The sequence below is a fragment of the Erpetoichthys calabaricus genome, chromosome 18, assembly GCF_900747795.2.
Source record: "Erpetoichthys calabaricus chromosome 18, fErpCal1.3, whole genome shotgun sequence".
Lineage (NCBI taxonomy): Eukaryota > Metazoa > Chordata > Cladistia > Polypteriformes > Polypteridae > Erpetoichthys > Erpetoichthys calabaricus.
The window spans coordinates 86,337,683-86,358,104 of NC_041411.2; the positions used below are offsets into that span (position 1 = coordinate 86,337,683).

Below are 20,422 nucleotides of genomic sequence, written 5' to 3' on the forward strand. Positions count from 1 at the left end.
CTGTACTAGAAAAGAACGATCCATTAATCTGCCCCACAGAGAGTACAAGTAAAGCAATATTAGACATTTCAGAAGCTAAGCATTGAGGATCAGAGGTTTTCCACAACTGCAGTATTTGAGCAGCAGTCACAACCAGTTAGAAAAACCCAGAGCACAAGACTTATGAAGGGTGAGAGTTCTTCAAGGATGAGGAGGAGTTTTCAAAAAGAAATTTCCATTCATTGAGCAATAAAGAAAATGTGGCCCCTCATCATATCTGAGAATAATCACCAAAACATGATGAGACGCTGGAAGAAAGAGCAATGGGGTGCAAGCAGAGACTCTGTGCTTCTCCTGTGCCGAGTGGGATACGCTGACATTACTATGGCCATAGGACGAAGTTACCTCTGTTGTTTTTATCATGAAAGGGTTTTGGGGTGACCCTGTCCTAAAACTTATTCTTTAATTTCCATGCTCAGATTCATTGTTACATTAGCAATACGTTTGGCTTTGCCCACATTTGACTGCTGCTGTGGTTCACCTTCTCAAAGGGAGGACATCACCTCCTGTTTTGTAAACCTCTGATTTCAAGGTAGAAGCGATAAAGCATGGGGCAGGTTTAGATACTTCATTCAGACATTGTGGATTTAACATTCTTAATGTGCTTAAATGCGACAAAATGGGAATCAAAAAGCAAATGGATGTGACAAATCACCTCACTCTCTGGATGTTTTAGTAGCTGGCACAGATAAATGCTGACTGTTGCTGCTCAAGGTTACCTAAATGTCTGCTGTCATGGGTCCTCCTCTTGTTGACCGTGTTTTCCTGTCTTCTCCTTTTTTAAAGCTTGTCAGGTCCAAGGTCCACCCTCCAGACCCCCTTTGTCCATGATGTCATCGGACTGACCAGATCAGCACTTTTGAATGTGCAGTCAAACTTTCCAATGTTTTAAAGCTTTGACTGATCTCTAAGTTCTGCTTGTGTGCTGAAGTTCCTTCTTACAGTGGAAGGGTTTTCTCCTGCCATCTATGGCTGCTAACAGGTCCTGTTTTATGCAGTTAGCTGCTGTGACAGAAGTCAGAAGTTCAAATAAAACACAAAAGGACAAAGTTACAGTTCTATGCTGCTTGTGTCCTACAGAAAATGCTTTCAACAATTTAACAATCTTAGATAAAAGAATGAACGAAAGAGATTAACATTCTTGATTTATTACTTCTGCATTCCCTGACACTTTTGCTAACTAAATAATACTGTGAGCCACAGATCACCAAAGACATCTCTGGCACAATGAGGAAGAAGGAAAGCTGGTTTTAAAGAGGAAGATACATCCATTAAACAAAGGAACATGTCTTCTGGAGAAAATAAATCAAGGAGTGCCCAAATGATGACCAGCCACATTAAATCTGGAAAGGTCTGAGTGCAGAAAGCAGGGGAGGGGAGCCGTCAAGCGGATGAGGACCACACTCTTATTGCTAGAGAAGTGAGGGTCTGTCTTTTGGGATTTCTAACCACTTATTTCACTGCCCAAAACTGAACAAGTCAGGGGCACACTTTGGACAAAATGTCAGAAATATTTGTGTGATGGAGCTCAGCATAACAGAAATGGAGGTAACGATCAACAGAGCAGCAGGGCCAGATGGTACATTAGGGCAGCTCTTGAAGTCCAAGTCAGGCCTGTGTCTCCAGTATTTGATGTGTCTTTTTACAGGTGCCTGATCTGTGGAAGCAGCCATTCATTATGCCAAGTGAGTGACTGTAGGTCAGTAGTCCTCATCTCTTTAGGAGTGAGAATGATCCCAGAACAGTTTAGTGCAAGTTCTGAATTACTTGCACACATCCTCCGTGAAGCAGCCTTCAAATCTTCATTCCTCGTTAAATATTGGCTAATAGCGCCCTCTTGTGGTTAATTAGTTTTTGTCAGTTTGCGGTAAGGCTTGATGGAGTTTATTGGTCGCGTTCTTCCAGCTTTTCAGCAGATCGGAGTATGTTACTGTACTGCACTCGGGACCCCACTAACCGGAGAGTTCGCCATACTTGTACTAATGCAGCGGCTCGTTTAATTTCTGACTCTCTCATGGAGCGCCCGTCCTCGGTCATTTCGCCTTTGTGCGGATACTCTGTCTTTGGGTGGATTGGAAACAAAGGCTCCTCGCCATCATGTGACCCCCGGGTGCGCACCTAGAGCGCCCCTAAACTCAAGGATATTTCCCAGTACCAAAGAGTATAATGCGTCGTAGTTCAGATTCTTGTGAATGTTTTCTTGCGTTACGTGTTTGTCAGATGTAAATGTCGTCCGTGTCACATGATGCTCGAGGACAGAAGTGGCCAGTCCATCCCCGCACGGAACTGTCAGGTCAGTAGCAGCGATGGCGCTTATTTTATGACATTACATTCCAGTTCGTTTTATTTTGGGATCGTACGGAGGTCAACTTACATTTCTTAAGAAATAAAAATTGTAAGTTTAACTCGAAAGATACAGCGTTTTGTTCCTGCCTTGCGCCCTGTGCTGGCTGGGATTGGCTCCAGCAGAACCCCGTGACCCTGTGTTAGGATACAGCGGGTTGGACGATGACTGACTGACTGATGACTCGAAAGATAACTTTACAGTTTAAAGTACATTGTAAGAGAGAATGCAAAATGAACCGCGCTGTGTATCTGAGAACTGACATGTAAATGTTTGCTGATTTGATATTTTTGTTGATTGTGATGTCCAGCTTCTTAATCAAAGAGCGCCTAAGATATTTGAAAGTCTTCAATGTCCATCCATCTATCCATTCATTTTCCTAATGAAAACCCTAAAGGCGTCATCTGGCATAAAACACAGCGACGTATCCCAACGTGAACTGCGATGCTTGTCTGTGTACAGGTGAGGTAAATTAAACCTGTCTTACATTCACACACAACTATAGTGGCTATTTAAATATTTAAATGTAAATTCTTTTCTTTTGATCGCTACCTGCTTGTTTGATACACCATGAGAGAAGAGACGCCAAGGCACCGACCAAGCAGTTAAAGTAATCCCTTGGATTCATTTTTTAAATTTTTTTTTATTTTGTGAAACAATAGCCTCTGCTTACTGGTTTATTTTTTTGAAACGATAGTACTAATGTACGTCATGTAGTTTATATTGAAGGGACATTTGGGTGTCATCCCTGTTCCTTCCAGTTACTACAAATGTGCATGAGTTTAGAGATTAATGTAAAAGTAAACTAATTAGCAATGTGATGACTTTTTCCAGTACGTAATGAGTAAAGTAATCCTGTTACAATCTGAGAAATTAGTCATTTGTAGCCGATTACCCCAAGTATGCTTCATCAGGAGCAGTGCATCGCGCCCCTTGAATATGGTTAGGGCTATACTGTAATGCATTCATAGTGTGGCGCCTTATCCATCATGGCATGATGAATGGATGGATGGATTATGCAGGTTTTCAAAACTTTGCTTCTGTTAAGGTTACCTTGGCAAACTTACTTAAAGGGAAGGGGCCACATAAGGAGCGAGCCAAGGTCAAGACTGAAGTTTGCTGGGGTTGTTGCCTAAACCAAGAGACCTCAGAGAGATGCTAGGACCGATTCCTGGAACCAGGCCTGAGGATGGTGTTGGCTCGGTCAGCACCTTCCTTCTCCGCTTCCCACATATCACATGTTGTCAGGTGAGCACCTTCAAGCTGAAGGGTGGGCAAGGGTCTGAGGGCAATGGCAGTTCACTCTTCCAGACCTTGGCAATAGAATTTGGATCTTAAGACATGGACATGGCTTTTGCAGGACTGAATACAGCAGAGTATAGTCGGCATTACCTTAATACAAAGCATACAGTGGTGTGAAAAACTATTTGCCCCCTTCCTGATTTCTTATTCTTTTGCATGTTTGTCACACAAAATGTTTCTGATCATCAAACACATTTAACCATTAGTCAAATATAACACAAGTAAACACAAAATGCAGTTTGTAAATGGTGGTTTTTATTATTTAGGGAGAAAAAAAAATCCAAACCTACATGGCCCTGTGTGAAAAAGTAATTGCCCCCTTGTTAAAAAATAACCTAACTGTGGTGTATCACACCTGAGTTCAATTTCCGTAGCCACCCCCAGGCCTGATTACTGCCACAACTGTTTCAATCAAGAAATCACTTAAATAGGAGCTGCCTGACACAGAGAAGTAGACCAAAAGCACCTCAAAAGCTAGACATCATGCCAAGATCCAAAGAAATTCAGGAACAAATGAGAACAGAAGTAATTGAGAGCTATCAGTCTGGTAAAGGTTATAAAGCCATTTCTAAAGCTTTGGGACTCCAGCGAACCACAGTGAGAGCCATTATCCACAAATGGCAAAAACATGGAACAGTGGTGAACCTTCCCAGGAGTGGCCGGCCGACCAAAATTACCCCAAGAGCGCAGAGACGACTCATCCGAGAGGTCACAAAAGACCCCAGGACAACGTCTAAAGAACTGCAGGCCTCACTTGCCTCAATTAAGTTCAGTGTTCACGACTCCACCATAAGAAAGAGACTGGGCAAAAACGGCCTGCATGGCAGATTTCCAAGACGCAAACCACTGTTAAGCAAAAAGAACATTAGGGCTCGTCTCAATTTTGCTAAGAAACATCTCAATGATTGCCAAGACTTTTGGGAAAATACCTTGTGGACTGATGAGTCAAAAGTTGAACTTTTTGGAAGGCAAATGTCCCGTTACATCTGGCGTAAAAGGAACACAACATTTCAGATAAAGAACATCATACCAACAGTAAAATATGGTGGTGGTAGTGTGATGGTCTGGGGTTGTTTTGCTGCTTCAGGACCTGGAAGGCTTGCTGTGATAGATGGAACCATGAATTCTACTGTCTACCAAAAAATCCTGAAGGAGAATGTCCGGCCATCTGTTCGTCAACTCAAGCTGAAGCGATCTTGGGTGCTGCAACAGGACAATGGCCCAAAACACACCAGCAAATCCACCTCTGAATGGCTGAAGAAAAACAAAATGAAGACTTTGGAGTGGCCTAGTCAAAGTCCTGACCTGAATCCAATTGAGATGCTATGGCATGACCTTAAAAAGGCGGTTCATGCTAGAAAACCCTCAAATAAAGCTGAATTACAACAATTTTGCAAAGATGAGTGGGCCAAAATTCCTCCAGAGCGCTGTAAAAGACTCATTGCAAGTTATCGCAAACGCTTGATTGCAGTTATTGCTGCTAAGGGTGGCCCAACCAGTTGTTAGGTTCAGGGGGGCAATTACTTTTTCACACAGGGCCATGTAGGTTTGGATTTTTTTTTCTCCCTAAATAATAAAAACCACCATTTACAAACTGCATTTTGTGTTTACTTGTGTTATATTTGACTAATGGTTAAATGTGTTTGATGATCAGAAACATTTTGTGTGACAAACATGCAAAAGAATAAGAAATCAGGAAGGGGGCAAATAGTTTTTCACACCACTGTAGATAGATAGATAGATATAGATAGAAAGGAGGAATGAAAGGCACTACATGATAGATAGGTAGATAGACAAACGGGGAATGAAAGGCACTATATTCCCTTATAAGACAGATAGATAGATAGATAGATAGGGTAGCTGGGTGTCGTGCATGTGCGTTTGTAGTCAGCCAAGAAGTTCAATTAATATTCAGTGTGTCACTTCAGTTTCTCCATTCAAAACACTTTACACGCCATGACTGCATGCTACGACAGCACCTAGAGAACATAATGGCCAGAACACTTCCAGTAACTGCTGTGTTCATTTCTGTCCACTTTTAACACCTGACAGGGGCTGATCGAGATTTCTATATTTAATTACCTGCAAAGTATAAAATTACTATTTATGTTGCCATTGACATGTATTGTTTTTGTAGTTTTGCTGCCACTCATGCCTTTTCAGATGTCCCTGTAAGAGCCACAGCCTTTTCTGCAGTCAGATTCTCAGCATTAAACCCGGTCCATTCCTGGAGCCCTACTGGATACAGGGGTCTGTATTAGTTTACAATCATCAATTTATTGAGATGCAGAGATTAAAATGTACAAAGAGTATTCTGCATTCCTGGAGATCCCATGTGTGAGGCTCAAATGGTGCTGTCCCGTCAAGTCTGTGGTCTTATTGGCAAGAGGTGGACAAGAGTGTCTGATCTAAATATGGGTGATAAAGCCTTATTGGGTTTTTAGCGAGGTCAGCTACCGGAACTAAAGGTCCGCTTCTTTAGGTCAGATGACCAAAGAAAAGTTTCAAAGGAGGGCAAGAAATGAACTTCTAGTCCAAAGTTTGCTAAAGCGGTTAAAATGTATAATGACTTGTGTGTAGTAAATGGAGGGTTTGCCCTCTTGTCCCTTACCCAGCATGTGTGTATTGAAAGTAAAGTACAAAACAGATGGAACGAAACAAAACGCCAGTCCCAGTTTGAAAAGAAAACGAGAAAGACAAAGGAAAGATTTGGGACTCCAACAAGGAGAACCCCATTTATTATGGTAACGCGTAATGAAGCCACCAATACAAAGTCCTTCAGTAATAAGAACGGGGATTTTGAAGCATCTGCTGGACAAGGGAGGAATTGCAGTAGCAAGTGTGCTGCTTGAGCTCTTTCAGTCACAAATGGCAGCTCCTGCTGTGTGTTTGTCTGTTTTTGAGGAAGAACTTGATGAGAACATGACATTAGTCATCTTCTGGCTGCTGTTCTTCCATGCTAGGGTTGGAAATGGAAACTGTCAGAATAAATGTTGCATGCTCTTGTTGCTCCCCCATGTTACCTGAAGAGAAGTCTGTGTAAGAGACTCACCATTCCTGGGTGTGCGACACCATTCGGGTCTAAATCGGTCTTACCACCTTCTTTTACATGGTGGGGGAGGGCGGTGACTTGCCCATTTGACCATCTCAGAAGAATCAACACCCTTAAGCCTTTGGTTGCCTTCCAAGGTCCAAGTCTGTCAGGCAGCTTCCTGACTGCTCAGCATTTTAAACAGCAGCCCTTTCATCCTACAGACTGTGGGAGAGAAATGTAACTGGAGTCATTGGTGTGTTAGAGAGCTGGCAGCAGGCAATTAACAATGGCACCTGGAGAACATGCAGCCCAGTACCACAAACAGACTCACTGCCTAAACATTACAGGTAGAGTGTGCCCTTAAATTAGAAGACTAAGGTGGTCCCTGTAACCGGTGAGAGAAGGACTGTGAGTCAGCCACCTGCTTCCTTATTCCAGTCAAAGCCTTCAAATCAGCAGGAGTGTCACCTGCCCCTTAAAGTCACCCAGCTCTCGGTGTGACGTTGTGGCAGGTCACTTCCTGTCAGACAGGTTTGTGAAGTGACATGCCTGAGAATACGGCTCACCTGACCTGGGAAGTCTCTCTGCGTTTTACGGCTCTGCTCCTCACCTGTGCAGTTTTGCTGAAATTGTCTGCCTTTGTAAGTATAAAGCAAATGTTTGGCTACGGCACTTTTTGTGGCAGTTATTCTGTCTTTTCAAGGTTACAATTTGGTGATTTTATTGTTGTGAGTTCTGCTGATTTTGCCTTTCTTAGTTTCCTTGTATGTTGCAGTTTCTTTTTCTTTTCAATGGTTGTGAAAGACAATGACATATGGCGGGGCGACTAGGCAGGAGACGGCGGACAGGATCAGATTTCACATTTTTAGCATAGAACTCTCATTAGTTTTTAATGTAATAAAGTTTAAGTAGATAAAGCTCATCATTGTATTTTTAGTTGAACAAACCAAGCCCACAAACAAGCTTGATTTTTATGTAGTGTGTTTATACTATATAGTACATACATTTTATTATCCTATCTGTCCGTTCAGTTCACCTCATTAACCCTTTGCAGTCGTATTTAATTTTCAACGTCACGCTACATTAGTCGTAATTAATTATTGAAAAAACGGCGTTATTTAAAAACAACACTTTATTACACTTATTATGCAACAACACAATACACATGTACTTTTTCAGTTATACACGTGTTCAGATAATCTTTATAATGTCAATTGAGAAATATAAACTTAGTTTTTGTATTTTTCCATAGTATGATACCGTTCAAAACACAATCCCGGACACAATCCAGGTTGCATCGTACATGTACTGCAGGCGAAACGAGAACGTTTACGACGTCCCCTCTTTCTATCAGTACATACAACACAATCTTTGAGCTTCTGTTCATCCAGTGCACAGGTGTCGAACTCCAGGCCTGGAGGGCCGCAGTGGCTGCAGGTTTTCTATCTAACCCTTTTCCTAATCAGTGACCAGTTTTCACTGCTAATTCACTTTTTTCCCTTCATTTTAATAGCCCTGCTTTTAAGGATTCAGTCCTCTGAATCGATTCATTTCTTAATTAAATGGCAGCCATACAGAAATGAGACGTGAAACAAGCCAACAGATGACTAGCTTAACCTGGGGCTTCAAACTCCAACCAGTATCTTAATGAGAAGCCAATGCTCACTGTTAATTAAACCCGTTATTTAATTATTCATTCTGCCACAGCAGACATTTCCAAAACTGATGATTTTATGTTTTTTTCTAAGAACACCGTCAAGATGTTTTGATGACCTGAGAGATCAGCCTTACTGAGACCTCCACCTTTCTCTATTTTCAGATTCTGTGTGATGGGAACAGGTGAGCTGGTCATGTGGCCGCTTGTTTCATGTCTCATTATTGTTTGGCAGCTAATTAAGGAAAAAGAAACAACTAAGGGGCCTGAGTCAAGTTAATTAAAAGAAGTAATTAGCAGCAAAAACTGGTCACTAATTAAGAAGATGGGTTAGAATGAAAACCTGCAGCCACTGCGGCCCTCCAGGACTGAAGTTCGACACCCCTGATCCAGTGGATAGATGAAATGTGAGCGACCGTTCAGGCGTTCTGCTGTAGCGACTTCTTCAGAAGGACGTCCTCGACGAACAACCTCTTTCGTTGCACGATGATCTTTTACTAATTCATTTATGAGTTTTCTGCGATATGCAAGATGACGCAGTTTATCTTGGGGGTAACAGTGATTTGTAAGAAGTCTGAGGATAACTTTTAAAGTAACAAGTACAGCAGTTTCAGATTTATGAAATACACAATGGCAACATAAAGAGGAAGACAAAACGAGTCCCAGATCCAAACTGTGAGGGGCTAATTGTCTAACTGCAGATGGGCATGAGGGAGCACCCTTGGCAGCATCGGAGCAAACTGAAAATAACTTCATTATATTAGCCATATAGTCATTATTATGTTTTTAACTTGATAGGTAAGTTACTAATAATAATATCATTATAAAAATAAGAGCAGTGTCTGCAATAAACTGGACTGATCAATATTATCAGAAAAGCAGCTCCTAAATGTTTATTTAAATTTAGTGAAAGGCATGCTAATTGGGGTGTCTGTGTGTCCAGCGGGCAGCAGTACCTCCATGAATGGCCCCATCCCTCTAAAGGGAATCACACGGTGGAAAGGTCACTCTGGTCAAAGTGCCACCTCAGAGCCACAGCAGGATCCAAATCAACATACAAAATGTGCAAAGCATTCATAAGGCAAATAAAACGTTTGTACCAAGGTGATAGTAAAAACATTTTCAGCCTACTAATCATCGGGCAGACCCAGCCAGGAGACCCAAGTTTAAAATCGACAGAGCGGAATGCAGCAGTAGCGGAGATGCTCTCTGCGCTCCTCTTTTTATTCTCCAGATGCTGTACTGTGGTTTGGAAGGTGAAATTATGAAAAGCTGCTGTCCTTCTGCAGCGTGTCCAGGGTGTGATGTGCCCTGATCGGCCACTCAGTGTCTACCTAGGAGTTTTGCCACCCTTTTTTCTAAGTAACTTGCTCTGCCATTTTCCCAACAGAATTATATGGGGGTACGGTGCACTGCCAATATGCCTGCAAACACAACTTCTTTGTTTTTAGCGTTACTTTTCCAGGACGACTCTGAAATGGCCACTTTGTTTATCAGCAGCACACTTTCATGATGTTCCTCATTCAGTCAGGTTAATCATTGTTAGTTGTCACAAAGTTTTTATGACTTAACCAGCCTGCATTTCATGTACCTCCTTTCTAAACATTTTTTTTTTGATTGGGTGTGTAACATTTTTATTTTCTGATTTAATTGTTCAATATGATTTTTTTTAGATTAGGTACTAGAAACAAACATAAACTTGAGCTAAAGACTTTTTAATTCCTTGTGCCAGACCACTCACCAATATTAACCCTAACCACAGCAACACCCATTTTTAAATTGGCATTGTGACCTTATTTTCATGCTGTTTCCTAAATATTATGTCTTTCAAACGTTTGTATTAAAAATTAATAATTCATTTCAAAGCTGCTCAGGTCTGCACTGGGCACAAATAGGAGTGCTGACTGGGTTGAAATGAAGCCATCATAGGGCGGTGCACTACTCCAACATCATTGTGACTCCTTACATCTTTCCAGAAAAAAAAAGGCCTTATCAGTTGGGGTTAAGCGCGAGTAATGCAGAATAAACATCTGAAGGGCAAAAGCAGGGAGAAGACATGGCCAGTCTAGGACAAAGAACTAAATCAAAGGGCTTCATGGTGCTTGTAGTGAGGCGAAGAAAAAGTCCAAATCCAAAAGACTTCAAAATGAAATGCCCAAAATAACCATCTCTGCTGGGGAAGCTGCTCCGTGGGTTTCACAGTGGGGTTGTAGCCTACTGTCTACAAACACTGGGGTGTCTCATTCCAAGGAGACCCCCGAATTCCTGGATGAAATGGCTGCGAAACTGCAGTGGTGTTCTTCACGGTACAACATGCGCTGTTATGATGGCTCTGACCCAGCGCTCTGCTTAAGTGCACGCTTGCACATTTCTCTTTCACTCAAGTCTTTCCTTTATTAGAAAAGCATTACAAATTCTACAGTATCTAAACATGCAGTTCGATCTTTTAAAGTTGGTTGCCAAGATCGTTTCAACAACAGTGACGTCACATTATTCAGGGTGGGCTAATGAAATTTGGAAGTTTTTTTTTTTTAGGAATGGCATGCTGTTTATTGCTGCGGAGGATTGACTTTTTCTGCTCATTATTGTGAGGCACTGGAAATGAAATACATTTTAGTGTTTTATTTTGTGTTTTTTGTGAATAACAGAGAGGACTAACATAGGGTGCTGTTAGTGCAGCCAGTGCCTTGACCCAAGTTGATCAGTGCAATCTCGTTGCTTTTGTAGTGTATCGTAAGTGAGTGTTCCATAGTATTTAATAGTACAATGTATTTGAATTGGCTGTTTCCCAGTCTGAACTCTACAGTTCTCTGAGTTGCTGGGCTCTGTGAAATGAACTCCATGAGATAATCATTGACTGACTAAAATGAAAAAGAAGCCCATGGCTTGGTTCAAGTCTTTGAAACTTGAGTTGGGAGCACCAAGTTTTTCCAACCTTCTGTTCTGCTTCTTATATGAATGATTGAATCAAATGCATCATCAGTCTCCACAGTGAACGACGGTAAGTAGGAAGCCACTTTCATCTGAATGCCCTCCTGTATTAAACACCATGAATGGTACCACAACAAATTTCAAATAACTGTTCATCCAAACTCAAAGTTCATTACTTTTCTAATTCCAGTTGGTATGTAATTATATACACGTGTGAATTTGTATGTATGTATGTATATATATATATAATAATATTTTTCTGTTAAAGCTCTCTGCGGTGGGTTGGCACCCTGCCCGGGATTGGTTCCTGCCTTGTGCCCTGTGTTGGCTGGGATTGGCTCCAGCAGACCCCCGTGACCCTGTGTTCGGATTCAGCAGGTTTGAAAATGGATGGATGGATGTTAAAGCTCTTTCCTAAACATCAGATATTGCTTTTGTTCTGAGCAAGTAAACCTCAGACAGGGAGAAGTAGAAACATGTGAATTCAAAATGAAAGCTGTGATCTTAGCCCCTGGCACAAATGGCTTATCAGTGGACTGAAACCGCTTCAATCTTTAAATAGAGACCAGTATGTAACTGAACGTCCAAAGGGTTCAGATTTTAATAGCAACCAAGAGACAAGTCTGAAATACTGTAGCTAGTGTCAGACTCAAATGATCACCTCAGCTGGTCATTCAGAGTGAAATGAAACCTCAAATTGCAAACCAATGCTAGTCGCTGCCAATATGTCTTTAGAACACTCTAGACGAGAACGGGCCATTCAGACCAATTTGTTTACTTGTTACTCAACAATAGAATTGTTTCTGTCTTTTCTTTCTCTTTAGAACATTTGGACGCCAGTTGACAGTCTGATCTGAAATAACTGGCCACTAGGATGTCTCATATCCGTCAGTCTAGTCTGGAGGCATGTAGCATCATAACAACAAAATGAATGGGCAAAACATGAAAAATGGAGGAGAAAAAATATGTAAAAAGTAAAAATCACTCAACATAAAACATTATTTCTTAAACCCTGACACTGTGGAGGTTCTCCCTGAAGTTTGTTGTTTCACACTTGTAATGCAAAATGGGATCAATCAAACAATTGTAGAATAAATAAAAAGAATGAAACAGTATCAAATCTTATAAGTGAACTCTGTTCTTATTGTGATCAGCCAGTACTTATGGCAGCTCCAAGCTTGTGATCTTAGTGCAGCGTGGCAAGCAACATAACACAGCTAGCAAATCCTTTGTGGCCCAGTGACTAGCTTAGAGTTTTCTACAAGAATCAAAGGACAGTAATAATTATATACAAAAAAAAAAACATATCTACTGTACTTTAGAGGGTAGTTCATGATAAGAAACCTGACAATGAATACTCTGTCTGAGAAATCATCATCTACCATCAAAAGCCCACCAGAACAAAAATCCAGAGGATGACATGCTGTCCATAGACTGGAGACGATGCGTCCTCCACTTGCATGAGTCAAACTGTCTGAACATGAACATCTCTGCAGGTTTATGGCAAATGATGTATTAATGTATGGACTTGTTGGGGACTAAGCCTGGGAGATGACAAACATCACATCACAATTCTCTGAGAATGGATGTTTGTCTCATACTGTGGATTTTCAGAGCCCACATTCAGTCAATGTGACAAAGAAAAGTGCAGGTGAAGTTGTGAGTGATTATATTGTGACATGACATATTAGAAATAGTTTTGTAGGTCTATCGTCACTGAATGATTGGTTGAAGTTGTGTCATTCGTCAAAGTTCATTGCATGAAGGATTTGTTTTTGTTTTAACCCTAACTTCCCCTGCTTGTCTTTTAAAAGTGACACCCTGATGCTCCCTGGTGTCAATGAAAGCATAAAGAACTCTTCTGTAAGAAAGCCCCTAAACACTTGCAAGGTGAAGAATTAGATCCTATGTAGAAGTTGGCTACAAAATACTGCCACCCAGACTGTAAAATGAAAAGGTTGCAGTGAACATTTCAGGGTATAGGTGACCAGCGCCATACCAGTTTGGGTCCAATTCTCAGTTCATATCTCCCAGAGCTGCTCAGTCTTCCCTGCCACAAATTCAATTTCAAATTACCAGAAGGTGACTTTGGGTTCTCAGAGTATTAACTTGAACATAACTGCACAAAGCCAGTGGAGGCATGTAGATGGCAGTCGCCGCTTTTTTAGCTGTTGTGACCTTAGCTGTGCTGCAGTCCTTCCTGCAAGGAGGAGATGAAATCTTCACAAATGAAGACACATGAGAAATGTTGTAAAGTCTTCACTCCTCTCACCCATTAGGCAAAAGTATTTACAGGAACTATTCAGTGATGGTGACCTAGATGAGAGTCCAGTACGAGTCCAAGCGCTCATCCCACTCCTGCTGGGTTTGATTATTGACTTGATTTAGGATGGAGTCACTTCAGGAGGATGATGTGACTGAAGATATGTATTTTGAACTGCTCAAAACCCCACCAATAGAGCATCATTCACTTGTTCATCATTGTTTTTAATTCTGCCTGTTTAGCCAAATCATTTACTGGTAACTACTGGAAATCTTTCTAGAAGCCACACCAGAACTGTCTTACAGCATTCACATTTTGATTTTAGAGTCTAATGCTGGTGTTTGCTGATGCAAGTAGCATAGTGTAGGGCTAAGATGTTCAATTTTAAAACTGTGCCCCTGTATGTGCTCCCAACCCTAAACTCGGTGTGTACTCGGTTTGTAATTAAAGAATGTAAACAGTTGTACTCTACACTGATGCTGTAAATTGCCTTGGATAAAGATGTAAGCCAAATATACAGGACCTTCCATTATTACTGATGTTGCTTTCACTGCAGGTATATTTTTACTCACCATCCATTTGCCTCAGTTGTCCTTTCCATTACTTTTGTTTCACTTTCTTTTTACAGGCAGAAGGATGGCAGACTACACACCACTGCTAATTCCAGGCACTGTAACCTGTAGCATTTGTCTGGATGCGTTTACGCAACTTGTCACAATCCCTTGCGGACACAATTGTTGTACAAGATGCATAAACCATTGTTGGAAAGAGACAGACACATATGAATGTCCAGTCTGCAAAAGCACATATTCAAATAAGCTTGAGTTTCAGATTAGTCAGCTGCAAAATGAAACGACACAAAGACCCGTAAATGGACAGGCTGGCGGACCTCGAGAAGATGACGCAGATTCTGATGAGCCTTTATGCGACTGCTGTACCGAAGGGAAGGTGAGAGCCATCAACTCCTGCTTGGTGTGTGTGGCCTCCTACTGTGAGTATCACATCAAGCCACATCGGGAAGTACCGGCTCTCAGGAGACACCAGCTTGTCAGTCCCATCAGGAATCTGGAGGACAGAATTTGTCCTGCACATCAGAAAATCAAGAATCTGTTTTGCAAAAGTGATGACATCTTTATTTGTGGACTCTGTCATGAGAAGGATCACAGGAGTCATGTTGTGTCTTCTGCAGCCAGTGCAAGGGCAGAGAAGCAGGTAAGTAATTTTAAATACGTTTCCTTCTTTGAACCTTTGCTGAAGTAGCATTTTTTCTAATGTGCTCGCATATACCAGCATTTTATATTTCATTTTTTTATATTCTGCTTTGCATGATGTCTAAAATTAAATGCACTAAAATACATTTTTTGTAGACACTGCACTTTGCTATGTGACAGGGGATACAGAGCTGAGTCCTATCTAAGCTGGCAGAAATAGATAAAAATGACTGTTGTTATGAACTTTTGATATGAAACTTGGACAGTGGGAAGCAGGGCAGGGGCAAGTTTAAGAAAAAGTCTAAGTTTTCTGGAAGGAGTTCCGGAAAGGGGGCAATATGGTCCGTACACACCAGTATTCACAAAGTAGAAGCCTGCCATGTGCCCCAGAGACACTAAAAAGCAAGCGTTTCTCCAGTTATGAGGATATTCCAACTCTTTTACTACAAAAGATGGTAATTCCAAGGAGGAAATACAAGAAGTGACAAGAGTTCATGACCACTATAGGGTACTTAACTCTGGGATGAAACACAAGGGACCATGCTGTCCCTTTAGCTGTGTAGTTGGCTATGAGGCTGCCTAAGGCTCCTGGGTGCATGGACACCATTTACTGCCAGGTAAAATAAACACCTGGTAAGGCTTTTGCAATTTTTTCTGATGTATGAAATGACCCTACAACGGGTCTTAACGCTGCCTCATTTCAAGTGCTAGGGGGATGCCGGAGGAAGGAGCAAACTCTGAACGGGTGAAAGGAGAAAGTCATGAAGAGCGAGCCCAACAGGGAAAATGGCCAAACTTAACATTTGGGGTACACATACAAGTGTGTCTAAGTGTAAGTGAGCAGCTGCTCCAGGGGCAGATGGGGGAACGAGGCTCCAGTTTCCCGTTTTCTCTACCTCATACCTTTTGTACTGATTCTTGTTTAACCTTTCCATTTGCTATTTAATGATAGTAATCTTCTTTGGCCTTCTGTTTTAAAGGACACTGTCCCCAGTTGTTGACACCAACTTCTTAGATGTGTATCATATTGGGCAGGAGTAGGATGGCTACAGCCATAATGTCTTGTGGGGAAATCACATAATGTCCAAAATTTCTACCTTTTTGTAATTTTTGTGTTGACCTTTATCAAATGACATATGGGAAGTACAACACAATGAATGGAAAAAAAACACAAGAAAACACTTCCAAATGTTGTCTTCATTATTGTTTTACTCTTACAGGTTGACATAGATGAGATGCATGTGGACATTGAAAAACAACTTGGAAAAAGAAAGAAGGAACTGGAAGATCTTAACTTAGCTATGGAGTCAGTCAAGGTTTGTAGCCTTCTTTTCAGAGTTTGACCATTCACCGTACAGGATGTTATTAAGGACACAGTAGAAACATGCATATGATAGTACTGTGCTAGTCTGCATACTGTAAATACACCTTTGAAATCCTAAATCCATCCCAAATAACTAAACATGTATCACTCTTATTAAGGGTTTAGTCTTCCTGTTTGTCACAGAAATCTGGCAAATGAATTCGCAAGTCAAACACCCATCTGCAAGAAAAAGTTGAACGTTCCCCAAAGAATACCAGTTAGTTCAAACTATCCTCGTCTTTGTGCTGCTTCAATGACAATATGCCACTCACATATTGTTAAAATGAATTGCAGAAAGATGTCTTTTTAATTGGACTTTTTCCAGGAGTCTCACAAGTCTTAGGAACCAGTTGAGGTAAAGTGCTGGAAGGAGCTCCTTGTTTTTCTCTTGAACCAACAGAGAATTTGCTTGATCTTGATTACTTTAATGGATGCTCTCGAAACACATCACTGTGGGATTTTGCAATTTTAGATTTTCTAAAGAGGTTTGTGAGTGGGATTCTGAAAAAATGTGGACCTCTTCATTATTTAGCAAGATATAAATGTACATTTCTTCAGAAAGGCAATAACCATAAAAAGGTTGTGCCCCATATGTAGAGTACACATCACAGCAATCACAGCAGAACAACAGACTGATGACAAAAGGTAACAGAAAAGATGTTTAGTATCTAACTGTTAAATTATGGAATGATGTTGTAGTTCAGAAAGGCCTTATTGGCATCAAATATGACATTGTCAGGATTTAGGGACCCTGGCGTGTATTTTCATGATAACGTCTTTGTTTTATTCTCTGCTTTCATTAAGTTTGGAATTTTTCTGGTAGTACTCAAGTCACAATGTCGAGATGATTATTTTTTGTCAGAACTTTGTTTAATGCTCCACTATTAAGGACTATTAATGGAAGAAAAAATATTGAATACAAATGGAGAAAGAAAAAATGAAATAAAAAGAAAATAATCCAGATTTAGAAAAACAAAACCTCTTGATGCTTGACAAGAAAGGAACTTTTGATAGGTAACCTTTCCATTGTGTACTTGTGGCCATGCTTTTTTATTTACCGTTTTGGTGTGCCACCTTCTTCATTTTGTTCTTCTCAATATGACTCAGATACTTGTGTGTGAGGTAGCTTTAATTACTCAATTACAAGGATGGAACCAAGTTCTCAACTTCTAGCCTTGAGGATAAGGTCCTCGTCATATTGTGCCATTAAGTAACTTTTTTTGTTTTGTATTTTCAAGAAAAATTTTGTTTAGTCTCCTTAAACTCTGTATTTATTAATAGTCATTTGATTTTTGAGTGATCCTACTAAAAGATTAAGCTCCTAAAAATAAAGTATTGGATGATAAACAGTAATATTTTAAATGGTCAGGCCAGTAGTTAGGGCTGCTGCCTCACACATCTAACATTCTAGCTTCTAATCCAGTGCCCACTATCATTAACTTCAGAGTGTACAAAATCCCTCCATGTCTGCCTAGGGTTTTCTCTGGATATTTTTGTTTTCTCCTGCATCTATCAAGAAGTGCAGGTTAGATTAAACGCCCATTCTAAATTGGCCCAGTGATAGTGCGGGTTTGTTCATCGGCGGGTTGTATGATAGACTGGCATCATCTCCAGGCTGTTTCTTCATCTTGCCCTCAATCCTTTCAGGATTGGCTCTGACCACATTAGGATCCTGGATTGGATTAAGCAGAACTTTGTTATTATGTATATTTCTAGTACTCTGGATTTTAAAAGGCCAGTGGATTAACCCTTTACAGCCAATGTGATTCTTGTTTTTTTTGAACAGTTGACTGTCACCTGGTTTTCATTACCCTTTGAGCATTGCTCTTTTTTCCCTACAAAAGCTTTTTGTTCTTCATTGACAGTATATACACATTGTTTGTTTCATAGGTCAGTGCAAAGAAGGAGAAAGAGGACAGTAGAAAAGTTTTTGATGCATTGATCTCTTCAATCCAAGAAAGGAAGAAAGTAGCCAATGAGATGATAGAATCAAGACAGGCACTATATACGTCTGAAATCTCTACTTATATGAAGAAGGTACACGAAGAAATTGCTGATCTCAAGCAAAAACAAAACCGACTGCTAAAGCTCTCAAGCACAGATGATCATGTCAGTATTGTTCAGGTAACCTGCCTTAAACTTGTATCTTGGGTGCTGTTTTTTAAAATCGACAAATGTTGAATTTATTTGAAAAGAAGCTTTTGCATTGGTTGGTTTTTGGAACACATCTTATAACTAATCTTGAGCCTTAAGATGCATTTAAATTAATTTTATTTTTTACGTGTGTGGTCTGCATGTTGTTTTGTCTTCCTTCTGTGTGTCAGGTGTTCCCCCAAAGTCCTCGGCTCTAAATTAGGCCACAAAAATTACACATTTTTGTGAATATGCTCTGCAACAGACTGACATCCATTTCATGGCTGGAATTTTGAAGCTGAAATAAACAGGTATAATATGGCTGGGTGCATAAGTGATGAAATACTGCAAAGCTTGTTGTAAAAAATAAAAAACTGACTTTGTACTAAAGTCATAACCATCTATGAGTTAAATTGTCTCATTTAAAATATGCACAACAATGAGAGATTTGTTTTAAATGTAGTTTTCTTTTTGAATATTAAGTATTTACCAGTAATTCCAGTGTACAGACCTCCAGTATTAAAAGAATACATTTAAGCTCAATGACGACATGCGCTGATCACAATAACTTAGTTGGGTTTTTCACATGAAAATGATAGACAGCCCATCCCATAATTTTACTGTGTGTAGATTTCTCCAAATTAAGAATTCACGTATCATAATAACATTATCTGTCCATCTGCTGGTAACAACTATTGAAACATTCAAGTTCATTTGATTGCGGTACAGCCGTTCAAACAATGCGATGCTGCCACCTGAAGTGACGTAAATGACAACAGGTCATTAGAATGAGCTCTGACATCGTCATCATCTGACAAAATCCAGCAGTATAGATTTCATTGTTAATAATTTGACAGCCTTGCAGCTACCTGCTGATTAGGAAGATGTGTTGGCAATGAACTGCTAAAAATGAAATTGAAACACTAAGTTTTGGATTGAGAAGTGGAAAAATTAAGAAGTCAAACGTAAAGTATGTAGTAAATGTTGGAAACTTCTTACTTATTTAGCACAGCATGTGGTGGGGCTGTGCTCCGTTAGTCCTTACTGCAGTACACTACTGTAATAACTGTGGCTGTTTCTCCATATGTAAAGGCAACATTTACTGTTTGTTCAGTGCACATTTCTCTACTATTAGATTTTTTTATTACTATTATTTAATAATAATAATATTAGATTCAAAGTGAGTTGTCTTTTGACAACAATGGTATAGTGTTTGACTGAGTATGAAATATGTATTGTAGGGTTGCATTTACCAGAGGAAATTCAGGGAAGAATCAATGGAAAATTGTCAAATTCAAACTCGCTTAAATGATTCCTAAAGTCTTCTACAGATGCCCAAAGATCAAGAACAAAGAGCATTTTTACTTGTAAGGAGAGAAAAGGGGTGGCATTGAGACATCCTGGTCAAAACTGCTGGGGGGGTATGGTATGAAATAAATCAGGCTGAAACTAAGACTGAATGAGAGCATAAAAACTGAGAGAACACCTTGGGTAGCAGGAGAAGATCCATGTCAGAGCTTTACACTTTGGAAAGACAGTTTGACCAGGATTGCAGTACCAAAGGCAATCCAGTGCTGAGAACAGCAGTACTGTGTGTGTAGTCAATTTCCTAAAATATCATGTGGGCATCACCATTCTTGATGATTTGGTCTCAAAAGCAGGCACAGGTGGCTAAGCAAAAAGAGCAAAGCACTGAAGAAGAAATGAAATATCATAACTGATAAAATAATCAGCTGATGAATACAGCTATTGTGTGAAATAAAGAAAATGTGTTCCTTGAAATTAGGTAATGGAAAGAGGGAGCCAATGATTCGATTAATTCTAAGAACATGTGAATCGTGTCAAATGTGTTTAACAATTTTTTTTATTTTAGTATTTTCAGTCCATCTGCACAAAGTCGACAGATAATCCTCTCCCTTACCTTGCCATCAACACCAAAATGAACTTTAATGAAATTTCTAAAGGAGCTAATGTGATGAAGGTACAGCTTGATAGTATCTGGGAAAGGATATCCACGGCAGTAACCAAGTCAAGTTAGTATTACATGTCTGTTAAACAATATGCTTTGTAATCTACTATAGTATATCATTACAAGGTAGAGAAAGACCAACGTGATCGAAGCATTTATCCATATAGAAGTGAGTTTGA

General features: G+C 40.2%; 1 protein-coding gene across 2 annotated transcripts in view; it reads left to right on the top strand.

Moving 5' to 3' along the window:
* Positions 1-20,422, top strand: part of LOC127526236 (tripartite motif-containing protein 29-like) — a 38,284-nt gene that overhangs the window by 1,879 nt on the left and 15,983 nt on the right. The window contains exons 1-5 of one of the 2 annotated variants that reach the window (XM_051921164.1): positions 7,258-7,360; positions 14,196-14,779; positions 15,999-16,094; positions 18,032-18,265; positions 20,148-20,307. In XM_051921164.1, coding sequence (XP_051777124.1) covers positions 14,204-14,779; positions 15,999-16,094; positions 18,032-18,265; positions 20,148-20,307 — 1,066 coding nt within the window. In that variant the 5' untranslated portion in view covers positions 7,258-7,360; positions 14,196-14,203. Of the gene's footprint in view, positions 1-7,257; positions 7,361-14,195; positions 14,780-15,998; positions 16,095-18,031; positions 18,266-20,147; positions 20,308-20,422 lie in introns of those variants that run through there. The other variant, XM_051921163.1, reaches the window with a different exon arrangement.